The 20,946-nt window shown below is 38.7% G+C and overlaps 1 protein-coding gene across 2 annotated transcripts in view; it reads left to right on the top strand.

The window, feature by feature from the left end:
• LOC105486455 (NBAS subunit of NRZ tethering complex) overlaps window positions 1-20,946 on the top strand; it is a 390,628-nt gene that overhangs the window by 360,563 nt on the left and 9,119 nt on the right. Inside the window, exons 49-52 of one of the 2 annotated variants that reach the window (XM_071076257.1) lie at window positions 6,598-6,737; window positions 10,118-10,256; window positions 17,790-17,918; window positions 18,731-18,882. In XM_071076257.1, the coding sequence (XP_070932358.1) occupies window positions 6,598-6,737; window positions 10,118-10,256; window positions 17,790-17,918; window positions 18,731-18,742 (420 nt within the window). In that variant the 3' untranslated portion in view covers window positions 18,743-18,882. Of the gene's footprint in view, window positions 1-6,597; window positions 6,738-10,117; window positions 10,257-17,789; window positions 17,919-18,730; window positions 18,883-20,946 lie in introns of those variants that run through there. The other variant, XM_011749319.3, reaches the window with a different exon arrangement.

The following is a 20,946-nucleotide window of genomic DNA, read 5'->3' as shown; positions in this document are numbered from 1 at the left end:
TTTTTTATTTCATTTTGTTTGGTGTTGTATCTTTGTTTTCTTTTTGCCATAATTGATCATTTATAAAGCAATTTTATGGTTTAATAAAGGAAGGATAAGTCACCAAATACAGACTCATCTGTTGAACAGACATGCCAGTTTGCTGTGGTTCTTGTGTATGTTTCTTTCTTTAAACAAACAAACAGAAACCTCCAATTATGAAAACAATGCATGTTAAACCAAGAAAAGTACCAAAAGGCAGACAGAAGTGATCATCACCAACAGATCTGTCATCCAAATGTAAATATTTTATTAAATATATATGTAGCCATTTTTCTGCTGCATGCTTTATACAAATTATGTCACATCATGTACGGGTTGTTTTCCCCCTCAAATTGTATCCTCCTTATTCATCTTTATTTTTACATCATGATTTAGTTTGTTTTCTGCATTTTGTTTGTATAAGCATTTTCCTCTGTGAAGTTTGTTCTGATTGCATTCATTTTCATCTTCCTTTTCAAATTTTAGGTTTTTATTGAGATAATTATAGAGTCATATCCAGTTGTAAGAAATAATACAGAGAGATTTCTTGTGCACTTTGCCTAGTTTCCCCTAATGGTAACATTTTGCAAAACTACAGTATAATATCCAACCAGGATATTGACATCGATACAATTTGCTGGTTCTATTCAGAATTTTCGAGTTTTACTTGTACTCATTTGTGTGTGCTTGTGTGTATTTAGTACTATACAGTTTTATACCTGTATAGGTTCATATATCCAGCACCACAGTCAAGATGTTAGCAAATCCATATGGCTTTGCAGCAACTCAGTTCTTGCCTTCTTGAAGTAAAGAACTCATCCAAAGGGCATACGGCAGAGAGAGCCTGAGGCAGATTTTTGAGCATGAGAGCTTATTAACAAGTTTTAGAGCAAGAATGAAAGGAAGTAAAGTACACTTGGAAGAAGGCCAAGCAGGCAACTCGAGAGATTCAAGTGCCCTGTTTGACCTTTGACTTGGGGATTTACACGTTGGCATGCTTCTGGGGTTTTGTGTCTCCCCTCCTTTGATTTTTCTTTGGCACGAGCTGTCCACATGCTCCATGGCATGCCAGCCCTTAGAAGGGACTGTGTGCACAGTGTGTTTACTAGAGTTGTACGCATCCTCACTTGAGCCATTCTTTTCTTACCAGTGTAGTGTTCCTAGAGGATGTTCATATACCAGTTAAACTCCACCATTTTGCCTCTTAGTGTGCATGCTTGATTGAGCCCACTCACTCCACTCCTGAGATCCAATCAGGAAGCTAGGGATCACCAGCTTCAGGAGTTTTCTTTTGGGAGACTGCCTTTCCCTGATCTCTGCTGCAACCAATTATTATTTTAGAGAGACAGTTTAACAACCACTTGACCATCACCCGATGGTCACCTAACGTTCCTGGTGTCAAGGGAGCAGGGTCTGTTTCCTCTCCTACTCTGCTCATGTCTGCCTAGCTACCCACTCTAACAAATATACTGAGTAGTTCCAACAGCCCAAGGATCTCTTTTATAATCACATCCACCCCATTCCTAACCCCTGACAACCATTAATCTTTCCTTCATTTCTAAAATGTCATATCAAAAATATTACGTAAATGGAATCAGACAGTATGTATGTAACCTTTTGTGAATGACTTTGTTTACCCAGCAAGAAAGGGCAGGGTGGAACTCTTCCTTTTTATCAGGAACCCATTCCCAGTAAAACTAACACAGGTCCTAGCTGAGCCTTAATTCATTCAGACCGTCACTCTCATGACCTAATCACCTCTTAAATATCTCACCTCTTAATCCTATCACAGTGGCAATTAAATTTCAACATGAATTTTGGAAGGGACATTCAAACCATAACAGATTGAATATATGTAAATCATTTATTTTCTTTGGAGCTATTATAAATAATACATGTTTATTTTTGGTTTTCACATATTTATTGTTAGTATATAACAATGTGATTGATTTTTGTATGTTGATCTTGTATCCTGTGACATTCCTGACTCGTTTCTTAGTGTTAGGGTTTGTTTTATTGTGTGTGATTTCTTGGAATTTTCTATATAGACAATTAATCTGCAGATAGAGTTTTATTTTTTCTTCTAATTTATGTGTCTGTTATTTCTTTTTCTTGCATTATTGTAGTGGCTAGATCATTCAGTATGGTGCTGAACAAGAGTGGTAGGAGTGGATATCCTATCCTGGGCATGTAATATGGAAATCTCACCTCCATATTTGGGTCAGTCCCTTTACCTTCCCCACTTTTAAATATTATCGTCTTGAATATCACATGGTGTACAATTTTTGTTCTGATCATCAAGTATGATTTAGAACATGTATATGGAAAAGAATAGTCTATTGTATTTACCCATATTTTTGCCCTTTTTGTTCTTCCCTCTGATACTTCATAGTTCCTTTTTTTATCGTTTTCTGTTTGAATAACTTTCTTTAGCCAGTATTTAAGATGAGGGCTATTAGTGTGGCAGGTCCTTTTAATTTGTCTTTGTCTGAGAATGTTTTCATTTTCTTTTTTTCCTGAAGAATAGCTTTGCCAGATAAAGAATTTGTAGTTAACAGTTCTTTTCTTTCAACATTTGAAAAAAATGGGACACTTCCTTCTGGCCTCCATGGTTTCAGATAATAAATCCATTATTATTCACATGAATATTCTCCTACAAGTAATGTTGTTCTATCTGCTTTCAAAATTTTTCCTTTTCTACCTACTTTTCAAGTTTCAAATTATGGTGTAACTTGACATGAATTTCTTTGTGTTTGTCCTGTTTGGGAATAATTTAGCTTCTTGAATCTGTAGGTTTGTGTCTTCTACCGAATTTTGGAAGGTTTTAGATATGTCTTATAATATCTTTTAGCTTCACCCTCTTTCTCCTTTTCTTCTGGGATTCTCAGTGCAAGTGAGCCTACTTGAGCTCTGTTCTGTTTCTAGCTCCAGAATTGTAAAATACTAGGTCTGGGTGGGCTTCTTATTTTCTATTTATTTATTCATTCCTTTGTTTTGGCTGGGGAGACAGAAGACATCTGAATACCATGTTCTTAAGGCTTGCAACTCCAGGCTAGTGTACTTTCTTTTTACCACTCCTCAGAATTTTCCCTTCACTGTCTCTTTTATGACTTCTACAGTTTATAGTTGTGCTTTGCAGAGGAGCAGAGAGAAATGGATAAGCCATGTTGTTCAGACTGGGAGCCCTTTACATATGTTTACCTTTTATTTTTCTTTGCACAAAAATTCATTTTGAATTTTTGAATTTGTGGACACCAATCTTAGATTCGCACTTGTTATATATCAAAGTATATCATGATTATCCAACCAAGTATATTCTTTATTATGTTTTTAAAAATATATACTCAAGCCTATTTTTAGGCCCATTCTCTTCTCAAAAATTCAAAATTCATCAGAATTTATTTCCAAAAGTCTTAAAGGACATAATAAAGAAGATAATAATAACATTCGTTTTTTAAGTATTTTAATATGTGGGCACAATCTTAGATTAGCACTAGTTATATTTTAAGGTATATACCAATTATCAAACCAAGTATATTCTTTATCAGTGTTTTTAAAATACGTGCTGAAGTCCATTTTTAGGCCAATTTTCTTCTCTCATAGAAGGTAAAACTTGCAGCTACAGTGGTAGCAAATTTAAAATTGCTTTCTTAAGAGCTGAGTAGCTTGACTTGAAACGCTTTTTGATATGATGGAGTATGCAAGCATGCACGCACAAAATGGATAATTATGTAAGTGACTGTATTTTTCACATTTTTAGTTAAAATATGGGGGTTAAGGCTCTGAAAAATAAGTTACTAAAAATTGAAATGATTAGTGGACATTAGAAGAAAACACTTTCTGACAAAGACATACTCTTAAGAAGACCATGTACATGTGAGAAAGGTGCTGTACAAAAAAATTTATCAAATGCATTTTAAAAATGGAAACTATTATTTGCACACTATTATAAAAACAAATATTAAGGCTTAACTTAGTTTCTGTTCTCTTTTCTTCCCTTATGATACAGTTTGTTTCCTCAAAATGTAGATTACAGTTTCTGAAAAGGAATAAATTTAGACGATATTGAAAACATGATTCTTTTATTGTTAATCTCTTCCTTTTCATATAGTGCATCACATACAGAAAATAAACCATATAAAGTGTGTATTTCATAAAAAGGAGAAACTACTTCTTATTAATTATACTGCATTTAATTATAGTAGTTGGAATACTGACACTGCTAGGAACGTTGGAAACATTTCATACAATGGATTTTAAATACTTCTTAAGCACAAACCTTCCCTGCAAATAAACTCTCATGTAGACACTGAGATTATCCTGCAGGAAGAAAAGGCTATCAAACCTTCTGAGATTTCAACATTTTTAGAACCTGTTCTTCAGATAGGATGCCCAAACAGAGGGACTTTAGTGAAATCACTTAACAGTCACAAAGTATCATTTATATAGATGTAATGTTAACAAACCTGCCATCTTTTGTCCTGTTTTTAAATGTAATAGTAATTTTTCTTTTGGCAATATCATTTTCTTTTTAAATCTTACATTAACCCTAATAATGAAACCAGCCACAAATTTATGGCAACTCCATTTGTATTTAATATAATTTATACTAAATTATTTTATAAGTGATAAATTGTCTTCATTCACTCCATTCATATGTATGTCCATTCACTAGTTAATTCACTCAATAAGTACTTACTGTGCATATACTCTATAGCAAGTATTATTTAAGGAGTTGGGATAGACCAGTGAACAACAACAAAAAAAACAACTTCTTTCAAGGAGCTGACATTTCTTATGGAAGAAGAAAGGCAATAAGTAAATATATAGCATGTCACATAGTTGTGAGTGCTAAGAAGGAAAATGAAACAGGGTGAAGGAGATGGACAGGTATGCAGCAATGCTCCTGTAGGTAAGGCAGTTAAACAAGGCCTTGACTGACAGGTGACATTTGAGAAACTTGAAAGGAGGGAGTGAGTCACTCAGATATCTGGCGGAAGAGGGTATCTGGAAGAGGAAACAGATCAGAATGCCTGAGATGGGAGTGTGCATGATTTTATGTATGCAAGGAACCTCAAAGAGACCCTGAGGCTGGAGACAGGTTGAAGGTGGTGAGGTTGGAGAGTTGCAGATGGATGGAGGTCTTGGGTTTTTGTTTTTGGTTTTTTAAGTTTCTTTATAAATAGGCAAGGCAGCATTGCCAAACTCCCAACTCGAGGTCCAACCCTATTATCAAAAGCTGATCTAGCTTATTGAATCCTCTCGCTTCAGAACATCCTGATCTGATTATAGTTATATTTGGGATCTGTCACCTGCTAGTCATGCCACCATAGTTGGCCTGGTTCCTCATCTGTAAAGTGAGATTGCTAATACCTGTGCTGTCCTCCACACAAAACTGCTGTAAGGGTAAACTGACTGACGGTATTATGAAATTGTTTCAAAAAAACTACAAAATGGCCGTGGGCTATTCTTCCATAGAAAAATGACATGGGCTTTTAAGGCAGGTTTTGAAGGATCTGATGGGTCACTGTGTGAACAAGGCTTCCCATAGCAATTAGAGATAATTTCATAGTACATAGCAACTTTTGTAAAATGCAGAATTCATGGCGTGACTTTTTCCGATGGCTTCTTGGGATCAGAGCCAGAATGACCATTAAAGTAAATGTTTTGGAAATATGCATTAGTGCAGACAATTTAGCATATATACAGGTAACCATTCCTTCTCATTATCCTTTCAATGTATCATCATCTGAATGTCTGTGTACCCAAATCATTATGAACTCATCATCATGAATGTCTGTGTACCTAAATATAAAGAATCTATGCTGAGGCTAGAAAATGAGAGAACCAGACTTTGGCTTATTTTTATGCCTAAAACTGTTTTTTAACCTAAAATAGTGTACATTTTCAACCACAGAGACATTGGAGATGTGATTTGTTTTAGGACTGCCTCAATGTAAAAGAAAAACCATTTAGTTATTCAATGAAAGGAAAAATGGGTGTTTTGTATTTGGCAGAGACTACTTTTGCATTAGAAATGGAGGTATCAATAAAGGATATTTTATTCTATTTTGATTTATAGCAAAAAAGTTCTATGACAGATATACTTTAGCAAAATCTTTCATTTCAAATTAGAGACATTTTCTAGACAACATGAAAATTAGGATTTTATTTCTAATGAAAATTAGGATTTCATTTGGGATAACTTAAACTTTAAAAAATTCACCTAATATTGAGGATGGTGAAATATTACAATTTCAAATAAAGCAATTCAGTCTCTTAACGTATGTTAAATGCCAACAAGCCAGTTCTGTGGAAGTCTGCTTGTTTGAATTTATTTTGTTAAAGTTAATTAGAACCTTCCTCTGATTGTAGTACTAAACAATTTTTAACATAATTATCTGAAATTGAGTAAGGCTTAGAGCTTTTGAGATGGTGGTTTTTCTGATGTTGTTGAATCTTAACACATTGTAAAAAATTTTCCAAAAAAAGTTGAATTAAAATAAAGTAGAATTCTTCTGTAAACCAATTCAGTAGCCTTTGCCACCAGCTTTCAGTGCGTATTTCTTCTTCCAGGTGGACATAGCTGACATTGAGAATGAAGAGAACCGCTACCGTGTATTCATGGAACTCCTGGAATCTAGTCACCATGAGGCTGAATTTCAGCACTTGGTTTTACTTTTGCAAGCTTGGCCACCTATGAAAAGTGAATATGTGTAAGTATTAACATAAAATTAGCCTAATTAGAGTTCTTTTGTTTGGACTTCAGCCCTAAAAATGTTGCACCTTCAAAAGAATCAATGAAATAATAATTATATGTGTGTGCGTAGTCAGTATTTGCCTTTAGAGGAATTTAAAATTGTTTTTGAAATATCACAGTGTCTTTCCGTTTCTCCTTGCCCCTAAACCCTAATATTTTATTCAAAAGTAGCAGACAGTGCTTGATAATATCTGATTTATGAGGTCAACAAAAACAATGTAGTTTCAGTATTTTCGCCAGGAAATTTCTTGACTGTCTTAACACAGCTTACAGTGCCAACTTGAGAATCCAAAAGGAATAAATGAATAATTCCTACTTATTGAGAACACAATGTTATGTGCAATTTACATATATTATCAGTCACTCACACAACACACCTACAAGGGAAGGTGATGTTATCTGATTTTATACATGAAGGAAATTGAGGCTCAGAAGTTAAACAACTTCAGGCTTCACATGGCTAATAAGTGGAGGAGACAGAATTCTAACCAACTGCTGGCTACCTTCACAGCCCGTGTTGTTTCCTCTGTCACGCTGAGTTGCAGCTGCCACCCATACCTGCATGGAGTACTTATTCAGTCCTTGTGGTATTAGCCACGGAACGTACCCCTTTCCTTTGGAAGAAGTGGCCAGATTTCCTCTGAGTGCATGGGCTGGCTCTCATGAGCTGTGGCTTCTCATTGGCAAAATGGTATGAGCACCAATGCCCTTGCCACAAGCGCCTGTTTGGCCCAGGACTGATCTTGTTCTCCCCACGCTCAGCTGACATACTCTCCCCCAGGCCAGTGAACATCTCCACATGTCTGAGGTTAAAGAAGGATGCTTTTCTGAAAATGAAGTCCTATAACCTGTGAGCAGTTAGGACTGCCAGCAAATATCTGGAAAAGGTTCCACGAGACTGTTTGGAATTTCCAAAGCAAACCAAGGACAATGGTGCTTTCATTTTGTGGTATTTTTTTAACCAAGTGTTTTCAGCAAAAAAAGAAATGTTTCTTAGATCTCTTACCTTTGTGGCAGCGATGACATGCTGACTTGTTTTTAAGAACAAGTTCTTACCTTCACTGTTTGAAATCCACAGTGCAGGCTCTCACATCATAACACCGTTAGTTCACAGTGCACTTGTGTTAGCCACCAGTGGTCTTCGTGTGTGTGCCTTCAGAGCTCGGGGTGCTTGTTCAGAGCAGGGTCCTGGGTCCTGTGCTCAACTTGCGGAGTCCAGCTCTCCGTACTGGGACCTGGGAATCTGTTCTGAACAAACTCCTGGGTGAGACTTATGTGACACAGGTGTGGAGCCCACTGATGAGATTGCCACTAATGCCATACTTTTGTAAGGAAATGAATTATTAGAATCGAATTGTAGATTTCGTCATACCCTCATTTCCCAATTCAAAATATGACGCCTCTAGGAGATTAACTTTAGTTTACAGTTTCTTTTACTTTTAGAACACGGACCATTTAAAATCATTCATTTATTCACAAGAATCAAAATCAGCTTGACTTAAAACATTTATTGCATTTAAAACATTTAGTGCGTTTGTAAACCAAAAGTCTTAACTTTTAAAGTTATATTCTTTTGTAGCCATATATGAAATGGAATTTGTAAATTGCTAACCTGAGTTTTATAAAACTGCTTTATTAAATCATTAGAATCAGAACAAAGCATTTCCCAGTCTGCTCACCCCTTCCCCTCCTATCATTCATGTCTCCTCTGCCTAAGAGATAACAAGGGCATAAGTCAAATATTCTGGAGAATGTGTGATGGGATGCTTTACAAACAGGTTCTCAGAAGTACTTTTGAATATTTTTTTTCTTTTAGACAATCCAATTGAATAAATAAATCACCAAAAAAGGAGTGGGGGTGAAAGAAAGGGAGGATAGTGTGACAATGATGGCATGTTGCCCATCAACACAAAAAGGTTACAACTTAAGAAATTCGTTGGATCCACATGACTGTAATTTACTAGTGCCAACTTTGGTTTTTTAGCTTTAGTTCCTTGTAGGAAAATGCATGAAAAAATACTAGGTTTGTACTTAAGGAGGATTCATTGTTTTCATCCAGTGTATCACTGCTGGCTGGTGAAAAACATATCTTGATAATTTGTTACCAAAGCCTTGTTGCCCATTGGTTCACCATGCTGGGCAAGCAGCATTTCTCCTACAATGAGAAAAACTGTAGAGAAGAACCCAGGAGAGCTGAGTTCAGACTTTGCAAGAGGAGAAAAGAGGGGAAGTCCTTGAGTGTAGGAAGACTCCTCAGCACACCAGACACTCTCACAGAACTGTGTGTACCTTGAAGTAAGCAGCGTTCTTTGTTCTCACAGGTTGTCAGTTTGAGCTGAGACACAAAGGCTTTGCCAAGGGCTCGTCCCCTTGTTACTGTTGCACTTGAAATTCTTTTCAGGGCCTGAGGAATAAAATTCTTTCAAGGGCAAGACCATCCCTGGTTGTTCAATGTCTAGAATGTAGTGTTGTGCTAATGAACCAACAGACTCTTCATAAATAGTAATTTTTTCTTAATGTAAGTAAAATCAGTACGCTGCTCCTGGGGCCATGAAATGAATTTACCATTACCTTGTCAATGGAAATGTAAATTGTGATGTTTCTATGAAACACAGGGTAGTGTCAGTAAAGACAAGGGAAAGAAAAGGCAAACTTTTGTGTGCTTTTATGTTTCCAATACAGGGAAACAATATGAAGCCCAAAGTGTGATCTTCATACTACTTGTCTGTGGCTTCCTCAACCTATGCTCCCCAGCTGACCTCTGCTATGCAGTACCCTGATTGTAACTTAGTCCTGCCCTGACCCCATTACAATAACAATGGTAATAATAATAATAATATCAGCAAGAGGCAGTATTTATGTAGTAAATAGTAATGTGTGCTTGCTATTAACACTGATTCTTCACAACTACATAGATCATTCATTAAAGCAACTCTTCAAGGAAAAAAAGACATTAAATAGCTTTACACAATGAAAAAACTGAGACCCAGAAAGGGTGTGGCTTCCCCAGAACCATACAACTAGGCGAAAGTACTAAATAACTTCTCTGAGGATCCAAGTAGCCAGAATCTGAGCCCGAGTCTGTCTGGCTTCACAAAGCCTGTGCTGTTTCAATGCCACTTACTACCCCGGTGTTGCTGGGCTGCTTGGTGATACCACAGGAAGCTGCTTTTTCTCCTTAAGGTGTTGTCTTTTCTACAAGGTTGACTTGAAGCAGCACGTCATCTAGATTCTGATTGTAATTTACCATAAGCATTTCACTTGTTTTAAAATGTATCACAATTATGATAGCTTTAGTCATTTCCAATGCCTTGTATTTTTCTCCATAAACACCAGCATAACAAATAATCCATGGGTGAGACTAGCTACAGTGATGCTAACCAGATGTACGATAGAGAACAAGGAAGAATTGGGGAACGAAGTTTTGAAAATGTGTCGCTCTTTGTATAACACCAAGCAGATGCTGCCTGTAGAGGTGAGTGGATATTTTGAGTGCTTTCCTAAGGAGTAGCCCTTTGCTTATCAGAACTCTTTATTATAAGCAATCCCAGTGACTGGACTTGAGGAACATTTCGCTTAAGTAATTACTGGTAAAAGCCATAATTTCTGATGGATCAGATGAAGAAAAGCGATGCTGAAAGGATCCTCTGAGGCTGCTGTCTTTTCGTGGGAGCCAACGTTTCCTGTACAAGTCCCAGAGTATAACCCAGTTTTCAGTTTCTTCTAGACGCCCTTTTTTGTCAAACTGAAGTTTCTGTTCCAAGTGGCCATGGTAGCTCATGCATTATCTGTCTGAACTAGGCCAGCTGGCATAGTAGTAGTAAACTTTAGCACTCTTCTCAGTATGTAACCAACCACTTTGAATTTTACATGCTTTTTAACATCATTGTAACAAGATTGCATAACCACAAAATTTTTTCTCTGCAAAGTATGGTCAAAACTCAGGCACCTCCTTTTTGACCTTTGTTCTCTTGTTTGATCCCATGGTTTGACTGTCACAGAGACATTTTATATATATACATACACATATATATACACACACACAGAAACACATATGTGTATATATATGTATGGAGAGAAAGAGGGAGAACGTTCTAAAGTAAGCACATGTTAATTTCAGCTCACTGCTATGGATCCCACCTCAGCAGTATGTTATTTGAATAATTTACTGTCTTAAATTTAAGCATTTGGATAATGGCATTAAATTGATTTTGCATTCCTACTCTGTAGGAGATAAACTTGAAAATAAATTTGTAAATATGATCCTTTGAATCCTTATTGTAATCGCTCAAGGAAAATATTCTCGTGAATGCACATTTAATGAATTGTTTTCTGAATGAGGGCTTGGATTTTTTTTATTGAATTTTAAAATGTTTTATCCATTTAAAGAAGTCTTCCAACTACCAGAATGACACAATTATTCTACAAAATAAAGTACCAACACCGAAAATTACCTCGCCTTACTCTGGTGAAGTGTGATTTGCGCTGTGGACCGAGGTCTGCTTGTATCAGCCACTTATGAACCCGTGATCTGCTCTGCTATACTGTGGGCACCTGGAGAGGGGAACCGTGGCTATATCATGTCTGTGTCACCCAGGGCCGGATTAAGCCCACTGCATAGTGTGGGGACTCGGTGCACTTCATTATCCCCACCAAAGTAAGCAACATGTAAATAACATGAGATTCACCTTCGCTTGAATATAAGCTAAGATCAAGCATTATTAGATCGGGACCAAAGACCAGCAGTGTTCTACTGTCAGTTCTGTCGAATCTAGGTTAGGAAAGCATCGTTTAAGGTCTCCTGTTACTGCCTAACAGGCAGGTAGTAATGGTGATAACTAACATTTGCTAACACTCTTGGGCTTTCATCTATATTGCCTCCTTTAACCTTCAGCACCTTCTCTAAGGAGATTCATTTATCTCCACTTGACAGCTGATAGATTGGAGGGTTTGAGGTCAGGGGTCTTGCTCCTGCTTCTTCAGGCAGTGAATGGTGGGTCTGATCTTTAAATCAAGTCTCTGTGCTTGAAAGCTTGAAAAAGGAATTCTTCCAGAGGAGCCATTCCTACCACATTTGGGAGACATATGAATTTTGAATGTCTCTTACGCAATCATATAAGTGTTACTGTCAGTTTTCCCTTTTCAATACTTCCTTCAAGAATGGCCTATAGAATTTAGCATCTAGATGATCAGTGTTTAAGACATAAGGTTGTTAGGATCTCTGTCATTGTCTAAAGATGTTTATTTGTTCTTTAAAATACCCTTATTGGTTTGGTTTTACTATAACTTTTGCAAGGCAAGGAATGTAAGTTGGCCATGACATGGCCACTGCATGCTTGACCCTGACATCATCTCACCAGCTAGCTAATCAAGGCTCAGTAACAGTTTTGTATGTCAGCCTTCCCCAAACCCCAGGCCGAGGACCAGTATCAGTCCATGGCCTCTTAGGTACCAGACCGCACTGCAGGAAGTGAGTGGCTGGCGATGAGTGAAGCTTCATCTGTATTTACAGCCGCTCCCATCACTTACTACCATCTCAGTTCCACCTCTGGTCATATCAGTGGTGGCACAAGATTCTCATAGGAACACAAGCCGTATTGTGAACCGCACATGCGAGGGATCTGGGTCGTGCACTCCTTATTCCTTATGATGATCCGTCACTGTCTCCCATCAGCCCTTGATGGGACCATCTAGTTGCAGGAAAACAAGCTCAGGGTTCCCACTGATTCTACATTATGGTGAGTTGTATAATTATTTCATTAGATATTACAGTGTAATACTAATGGAAATAAAGTGCACAATAAATATAATGTGCTTGAATCATCCCCAAACCAACCCCTCCCCAAGTCCATGGAATGATTTTCCCCCACGAAACCAGTCCCTGGGGCCAAAGGGCCTATAGGGACCACTTGAGGTGTATTATCTTTTAGCCGCCTGGGAATAGGACCTAGACATATCTGTGTCCATAGCAGTAATATTCTCGTCAGCACTCCATTTACATTTTACATACATAGAAGAAAAGCGTGTTATTTTTATTGATGAATGTGTAAGAAGCTGTGCTTTCTGTTTCCTATCGGCAAATGACTTGTTGGTTAAATGAAAAGTTCTGATTTAGCTGTGATGATTCAACTCCCTAATAAGTGTCTACAGCCAGAGGGAGGTACTTTGACAAATAGAGTAATACATTAAGTTTATTTGCAGGGGTCTCATTTGATCTCAGAGTCATGTGGTCGGTGTTTGCTAAGTGTTTTTAAGAGGTCAGAAAAGATAGCACAGCACCTAAAGCACACATCTATTAGAGTACTCCTCACACACACCATGGGAAGGGATTTACTGCCTCTGTTCTTTATTAGGACTGGGAGCACCTTAAGGGCAGGGAACATCATACATAGTAGAACAGAAGGAGCTCTAGTAATGCTTGAAGCTGTACTGTTTCTCTTCCAGACTGGGCCACATCTATGTGAACGTGAGAAAAGCACCAAACTCTCTGGATCTTTGTTTTCTGGTCTGTGAAAGAAGAGGTTAAGCTGGATGAGAAAATGCTAGTTCTGTCTATTCTCTAAGGAGAATGAGCTGAGGCTGTATGTGTACTGCTTCATCCATAGCACAGAATTCACTACCTTTCATAAATTTGTAATTCTCTCAGGATGAGAGAGGAGGTACTGGGTTAAACCCCATTGCAAAGTAGGTCATTATCATGTCTCTTTAATTTGATGAAACAAAAGATAATTATTCAAGGAGTTCTCTTGTCACAGTGACTTTCCTTCATTTTCCTTAAGCTGACTCAGTTTCTGTCTCTCAATTGGACACATTTATAGATTTTTTTTCCTGAGGCTGCTGTGATTAGAGGCTATTTGCAAATGGTATGTACTGTTTTTACTGATGGCTAAATATGCTCAAATGTAAATTAAAAGTGTTACAGAGGAAGGAACATTTCTATTAAAAAGTGGCAGTATCTTGTTAAGTTTATTTTACTACATTTGGAAGCTGAAGAGTTTAATTTCAGAGTTCCGCAATGTTATATCACTGTGGTGGTACAATTTTCTGTTACTTAGGACTTTTTTTCCTAAATTCAATATCTTTGGTTGTCCTACTCCATGATTTAGGAAACGCGTGTGCCCAACTGTTTATGTCAGAGTACTTAAGAGTACTCACCTTTTTCTTCATCTCCGTTTCCCTTTTTTCACTGAGGTACCATACTTACAGAGTTTTAAAAAAATTCATGACTCCTTAGAATGCCTTCGTGACTCTTGCTGTTGCTCCTGGGACTTGCTTACTTAGGGCCATGATGGTTTTCCTGATGAAAATATTACCAGCAGGATGAGTGACTTTCTCACAGGTCCTGTGTCCCACAGTCTCAAAAGTTCTGTGTCCTTCTAATCAGCTTGTATCCGTGGCAGTATATAAAGCACTCTCAAGAGTCAGGGATAGGTAGAATAAGAAATTGGCATAAAGCAGTTTGTTGGCATTTATAGATTTAAAATTCCAAGGTCCAGCTATTTGTGACTGACCCTGAAGGTCCATGATTTTGCTGAGACACAACATGAGTTAGTCACCGATGCTCTGGGTCTGTTGCACGGGATTAAGTCACCCAGCTGGTGAGAGAGCCTTAATAATTCCCAGCTTCTCAATCTCAATGTGATTGTTCTCTGTCAGGGTTGAGCCACTTTTGCTAATGTCAAGAGCTTGATTTTTAGAATCAGACAAGTTATGCCATAACATTCAAGTTATTTAACCATTTTACCTCTGCTTTCCCCATCTGATTAGTAGGGCTGAGATCACACCTTTGTCAAAGGATTTGAGGAGAAATTAAATGAGATGATGCATATTAAAACAAAGTATGTAACAAACACTTGATGTTCAGCTCAGAGCAGCTGCCTTGCCGGTAGAGATTACAGTTCAAGAGGCACGGTTAGTGCCCTGGAGATTGAGCAGCAGGCCCAGCACAACCTGAGAGGCTCTGGAGAACACAAAACCAAAGCCCAGGTACAGTGCCTGGTGGCCAGTGGGGAGGCCCAGCTGGCCAAGATCGTGATCAACCTGGGGCTGCAGAACCAGCAGTGCCAGGGGCTTCTGGACATCCAGGCAACAGCAGTGGGAGCTCAGCCCATTCTAGGCCTGCTGGAGGGCAAGGACTGCAAGCTGCCTTGCAGCCCCCATGCAATGCCCGGGACTTGCGATAAGCCCCTCGGTCTCTGCATCACCAATCCCTGCACACCTTGTGCCCCTAGTTCCTGCTGCAGGCCCTGCAGACCTTTTGATGCTAGATACTCCAGGGACAGTAGGAGAGTTGTGTAAGGACAGAAGGCATATTGGCGAACTGGTCCTGCTTCTCTCATGACTGTCAGGCCATGGGAACAGTGCCCCAGTGCATCTTCATAAACCATAGTCCACAGGGAGAACAAACACCCGGGTTTGTGGCCTGGCTCTAAGCCTGGGCCCACCTAATCCTCTCCATCCAAGGACTCTCTTGTTCTCTGTCCTCATGGTCTGACAGGTTTGAACTGCAAAGGCCTATCAAATGAGGTATTTTGTGGTTTTTCTCTGCTGCTTCGACCTTTCTTGCAGTTCCCCAACTCCCTTTGTAAATCTCTTAATAAACGTTCTCTTGCAACACGGGGCAAATAGCGAACAAACATAGTAGAGGATTTAGCACTTAGAGATAGAGTAAGTATTTGGCCAATAACTGGTAGCTAAGAGCTGAAAAGTAGTCAGTGGCTCACCTAAGTGGGTTCCTCCATTCTTGGGTGTCCTTGCCTCGCTATGTGCCATCTATCCATTATGCTTGCTCAGAGGGGCGCACAGGTTATTCCATAAAATTTGTCATGAAAGCCAAGGTCAGCCAAATGTTATGCGATGTCTAAATATCATAAGTCATTGAGAAATACTTGTTTACTCATCGCTGATAACTTACTGAGTGAGCAAATGTTTGTTCAGAGAGGGAATTATAGACAAGAAGTTTTAGGTATGGCATGTACCAAGCAAGTTTAGAATACAGAGAAGGAGCAATATTCTTGCCTGCAAGCAAGGCAGGTCGACCAATGAATGACTGTCATAATACAAGATAAAAGATAAGGTGGGAAATATTTATACAGTACATTTAGCACATTGACTGCTAACCTGGGACATTCAAGGGTGCTTTTGCAGAGGAAGTACAGTTTTTCTGTGCATTTTAAAACTGAGACTTAAAGAGCAAGTAGATGGTTAATCAGACAGAGAAAGAGCAAAGGTTACCCTATGTGTAAACATCTGGAGGTGTGAGAGAGTCCAGCGCCCAGCAGCTACCCTGCCTAACATGGTAGCCACTGGCCCCATGTGGCTTATCAAAACCTTTAAGTAAAATTTAGAATGCAGTTCCTCGGTTGCACTCAAATGTAGCTTTTGCCTTGTGGCTACGGTATTGAACAGAGCAGATACAGAATGTGTGGGTTGTGTCAGAAGGGGCCCCGCACAGCGCTTGGTGTGGAATGCACGGGTGGGGAGTGCTGCCATGACCGAGAGGAGGAGGAGGAGGCCCCAGGATGCGGCCAGCCAGGCCGGAGTGCCATGCTCAGGGGCTTGTTTCATGCTCCCAAATAATCTTCTGCAGGGTCCGGCATCCCGGATGAAAAGTCTGTCTGTTTCTTTGCCCCAGATGCTTGGTGAGACTGCTCTGTGTCACGGGTTCTTGAAGGCACACACCATACTTTTTTGAATTAGAATTCCCAATGTGTGAAGAATGTGTTTTACAAACCGCTCCCCTGCTGGTATTGATCATTGCCACACAGGTTTGTGTAGCACAGCCTTCTACTCTGAAATGTGAGGGCCTTGCCGATTTCAAGAAGAGACGTGCTGGGTGAAAGCTAAAACTAAAATGAGCAGAATTCCAAAGAGAACTTGATCCTGAGTTTTAAATGGGAGCTTACTTGTGCCATTCTTATTTTATCGATGCTCTATAATAATGTAAAGCAACTTTGAAAATATAGTAAATTTGAGTTTTTCTTCTCTGATCTGCTGTCTGAATGGCACAAGAGAAAAATCAATCCCGTGAATGCCAATAATTGTCAGTTCTTTAGAGTAACCGTTGCTTTAGTGTAGTGGAGTCACTCATTGTCTGGTTTTTGGTCCAAAGTGTTCTCTTCTTTGTGTTACAGCTAAAGTCAGGACCCAAATGGCAACACAGCTCAGCAGGGCAAAACAGTTTGCAAATCTTGTTCTTACTGTTTTATGCTTTTGTTGTAAAGGATTATCATTTGCTATCTTATATGAAAGCCTGCTGTGTGACCACAGGTTCAGTTAGTAAAATAAAGGGCTGAGAATAAAATTCAGATCTGCCTGTGGAGATCCAAACACATTTTCATTTTTCTGCAACACAGTTTTCATGAAGATAGACTGTCTTAAATATATTAAGGAGTCAATTCATTTTGACATTAAAATGATAGACACATTTTAAAATATTTTATTTGCTGATTTCCTTCGTTTCAGTGAATGAAAACTAGAGGTTGTTAACAAGATTAACAATTGATAATTCTTTTTATTATTATTAAGCCTCCACTATATGCTGAGCATTGTATGCTATATTCATCAACACAAACTCTCTCTCTCTCTCTCTCTCTCACACACACACAAACACACACACACCCCCCACAAAACCTGCAAAGGAGCTATAAATACATACATTTTACTTATGAGGAAACTAGGGCTGTGAGAGTTTAGGAAAATAAATTATACCACTGTATCTGTACAATGAGTATTACAAAGCCATTAAAAAGCAGTATCATAGATGAATATCTGATAGCTTGGAAATCTGTACACAGTTTACTGTGAACCAAGTGAAGTGGATGCCAACTCCCATATTCAGTATATTCAGTGTGGTCCCATGTGAGGCTTTAAACACACACACACACACACACACACACACACACACACAGAGGCTACTATAGAAAAAGGGGTGGAATGATCTAGCCAGAACCGCGCTGATGAGAAGTGCATCCTGGAGTTCTTGCTCACCCCTGCTCTGTGGTTTCAGGCTGTGAAGGAGCTTTGTCTGCTGCTGCTCAACCAGTCCCTCCTGCTTCCATCTCTGAAACTTCTCCTCGAGAGCCGAGATGAGCATCTGCGCGAGATGGCACTGGAGCAAATCACGGCAGTCACTACGGTATGCCCGTTGAATTTACTTTCTTTTTTCTTTTTGTTAATGTTTCAAAGGAATGAATTAGCACTTTCATTCTCATAAATAACACCATGGTTAATTGAAGACTACTGTATCTACAGTCTTCTCTGACCACAATAGCTGTTCCAGTTTTGTCCCAGCAGTGTATGGTTATTTTACAAACATTTACTAAGCTCTTCCCATGAACCAGATACAGTGTTTTGGTGCCCAGAATACAAATCCAAATAAGAAGACAGTTTTCTAGAGAAGCAGGATGATAGTCTCCTTAAGAAGATCAAAGCAGCCATGAACTAGCAGTCCTCTAGCTACTTAAAATTTGGGTCTAGGGAACTCCCATCATTGCACAGGTTTTCCATCTGTGGATGTGTGTGTTAGGTTATCCACTAATTAAAGGTAAGACAGTGGTTATAAGTAGTGTGTACTGGCACCATCTGAAATCTCAAACTCTGATTTCCTCTGGCAACGTTCTTGTCTTGAAGCGTAATGTACTGGCATCAGGTTGAGATTTCTCCCTCAAGTCCTGTTGCCTTGTTATTATGATTAGGAGGAAACTTTCTCTTCTCATTTAAAATTTTTCACTTTAGGATTAGATAGCTTAGGGTTGTGTTTTAATGAACTCATGTTGTATGATCCTTACTGAAGCCCTTTTGTGTGGAGATCATTCTTTCATTTGACGTGTGTGTGTGTCTGAGTATCTATACTATACACATATACATATGTACACACATATGTAATTTTACATTGTATATATACATATATATGTATGTAACAAAATGTGACAAACAAAAATGTGTCAGGATATCTTCTAGGGACCAGAGAAGGAAGGCGAATCTAGAGCAGAGATATATGCTTGCTACTCAAGACAGTGAAGAGGTTGATGAAAAGACATCACTGATACAAAGTTTTCTTAATGACAAAGGATACAGAAAATTATGTAAATAGTTACAGAAAGCAGAATATAATTGTATTTGGAAATAATCATTATGAATAAAATGAGAAAATCAAATGCCTTTATTCATTTAGATATGTTTTTAAAATAATGTAAAAGCTCCCGCAAGGGTTTTGTGAATACCCTACCTTATCACCAATAATTAATCAGAACAGAGGCCTCTTTGGGACCTTGACTGAAGTAGGGAATCAAGAGGACTTGTCTTTCAGTAGCCCTCCCACCTATCTATGCTAAAATGAAAGTTGCATAACTTTGAGAATTTATATGAAACAGAATTATAATGAGTTTTTTCTCTTAGCCAGTTTTTTCTTATAAATTCAAGAAATTGGGAAGAAGAGAAAAAACTTCTGCATATTCTCAGTGCATTTTTTTCCCTCCCCCCCCTCGTACACTGTGTTAGGCATTCTCACAAAAATTTGCCATGGGCCTCTTTGAGAATAAAACAGTGATGTATTATACATTGCCTTTCCATATTCATCGTACGTGGAGCTCTCTTGATGTAGTCCTGGATCCCATGGGCAGAGTGTATTGGTTTTCATTTTAAAGATTCTTTATCTCAAATGCTTCTGTCAGAACTGCAACTAGCACAGGCGGCCCCTAACTGCTAACTAATCTTACTACCCACACAACAGCACTTCCTCCCACATACCTACACAGTAACTATCAAAATAAGAAACTAAATGGTAACACTGCAGTGCCCCAGTCCCTTTAATATGGCACTGATTTACTTCCGTAACACTTTGATCTGCACATTAGATGTGCTGCATGGTGCTAAGCCTGTGGTTTTGAAGCTGCTCTGCAGACTGTGAGTAGTTTGCCTGTGGTTGTGATGATAGCACACGAAACGTCTGTGCCTTTCAGATCCAGGAATCAAAGCCACAGGTATAAATTGCTAAGATGAGTCACTTGCCTACCATTCAGATCCTTCCTTTTAGAAATTCAGTAATGAGACTGAACCATAACTTCTCTGCGCTAAGTTGAATGCTCACATTAGGCTAGCCCATCTGTGCCCTAAAAATGTGTCCCACAAAATGCTAAGTGTGTTTGGACCTTTTGCAGTCCCCAGAGAGCTAAGGTTTTACAGAGTTTCCATTTAAAAAACATTTTTTAACTTTTTGAGATAATTTGAAATTCACGCTCAGTTGTGAGAAATAATATAGCAAGGCCTCTGGCATTCTTCACCCAGTTTCCCCCAATGGTGACATCTTTCATAACTAGAGTATACAGGTTGAACACCTCTAATCCAGAAATCCAAAATGGCCCCAAATTCAACACTTTTGAACACCAACATGACGTTCAAAGGAAATGCGCATTAAAATGTTTCAGATTCCAGACTTCAGATTTTCAGATTAGGAATACTCAACACGTAAGTATAATGCAAATATTTCAAAATCTGAAAAAAAACTGACACTTCTGATCTCAAGCTTTTTGGAAGGGATACTCACCTGTAATATTATGACCCAGTTGCTGACATTGATTCAATCTGTCGACACTATATAGATTTTATGAGTTTTGCAGACACTCCCGAGTGTGTGTGTGTGTGTGTGTGTGTGTGTGTCCATGTGACATTGTCAACTGTAACTTGGTATGACCACTAACTGCAGTCAAGGTACGAGACACAAGGATCTCTCATACTGTCTGCCTTCTTCCTCCCCACCTCCTGAACAACCCCTGGCAACTGCTAATCTGTTCTCTATAATTGTATCATTGTAAAATGCTACATAGATAAAATGTGAAATCACTACCATTTATCATTGCTTTTCCAACACCATTGAAGGGTTATGTTACACTTTTCTAAGGGAAGAGTTTCAATGGGCATTTTGGCAGGACTCATGTCCAGCTGTTTTTAAGTCATCCTTGGTATTGCAATGAAAAATAGAAAACTTTGGCTTTCTTTTGGTTGCTTTTATTTTGCTATTTACCGTATCCATTAGCAGGGTGCTTGAGTTCATCAATAACTTTAGTTTTCCCCTTATTGGTTGTTGACAGTAGTTCCTATTGACATTAAAGGGGAAACATCTGGCAGAGGCACTCCGCTGATAGCAGTCTCTCCTGCACGGTGTG

The sequence above is a fragment of the Macaca nemestrina genome, chromosome 13, assembly GCF_043159975.1.
Source record: "Macaca nemestrina isolate mMacNem1 chromosome 13, mMacNem.hap1, whole genome shotgun sequence".
Taxonomy (NCBI): Eukaryota; Metazoa; Chordata; class Mammalia; order Primates; family Cercopithecidae; genus Macaca; species Macaca nemestrina.
Note: the sequence above shows the minus strand (reverse complement) of the source record. Positions and strands in the feature narration are given on the sequence as shown.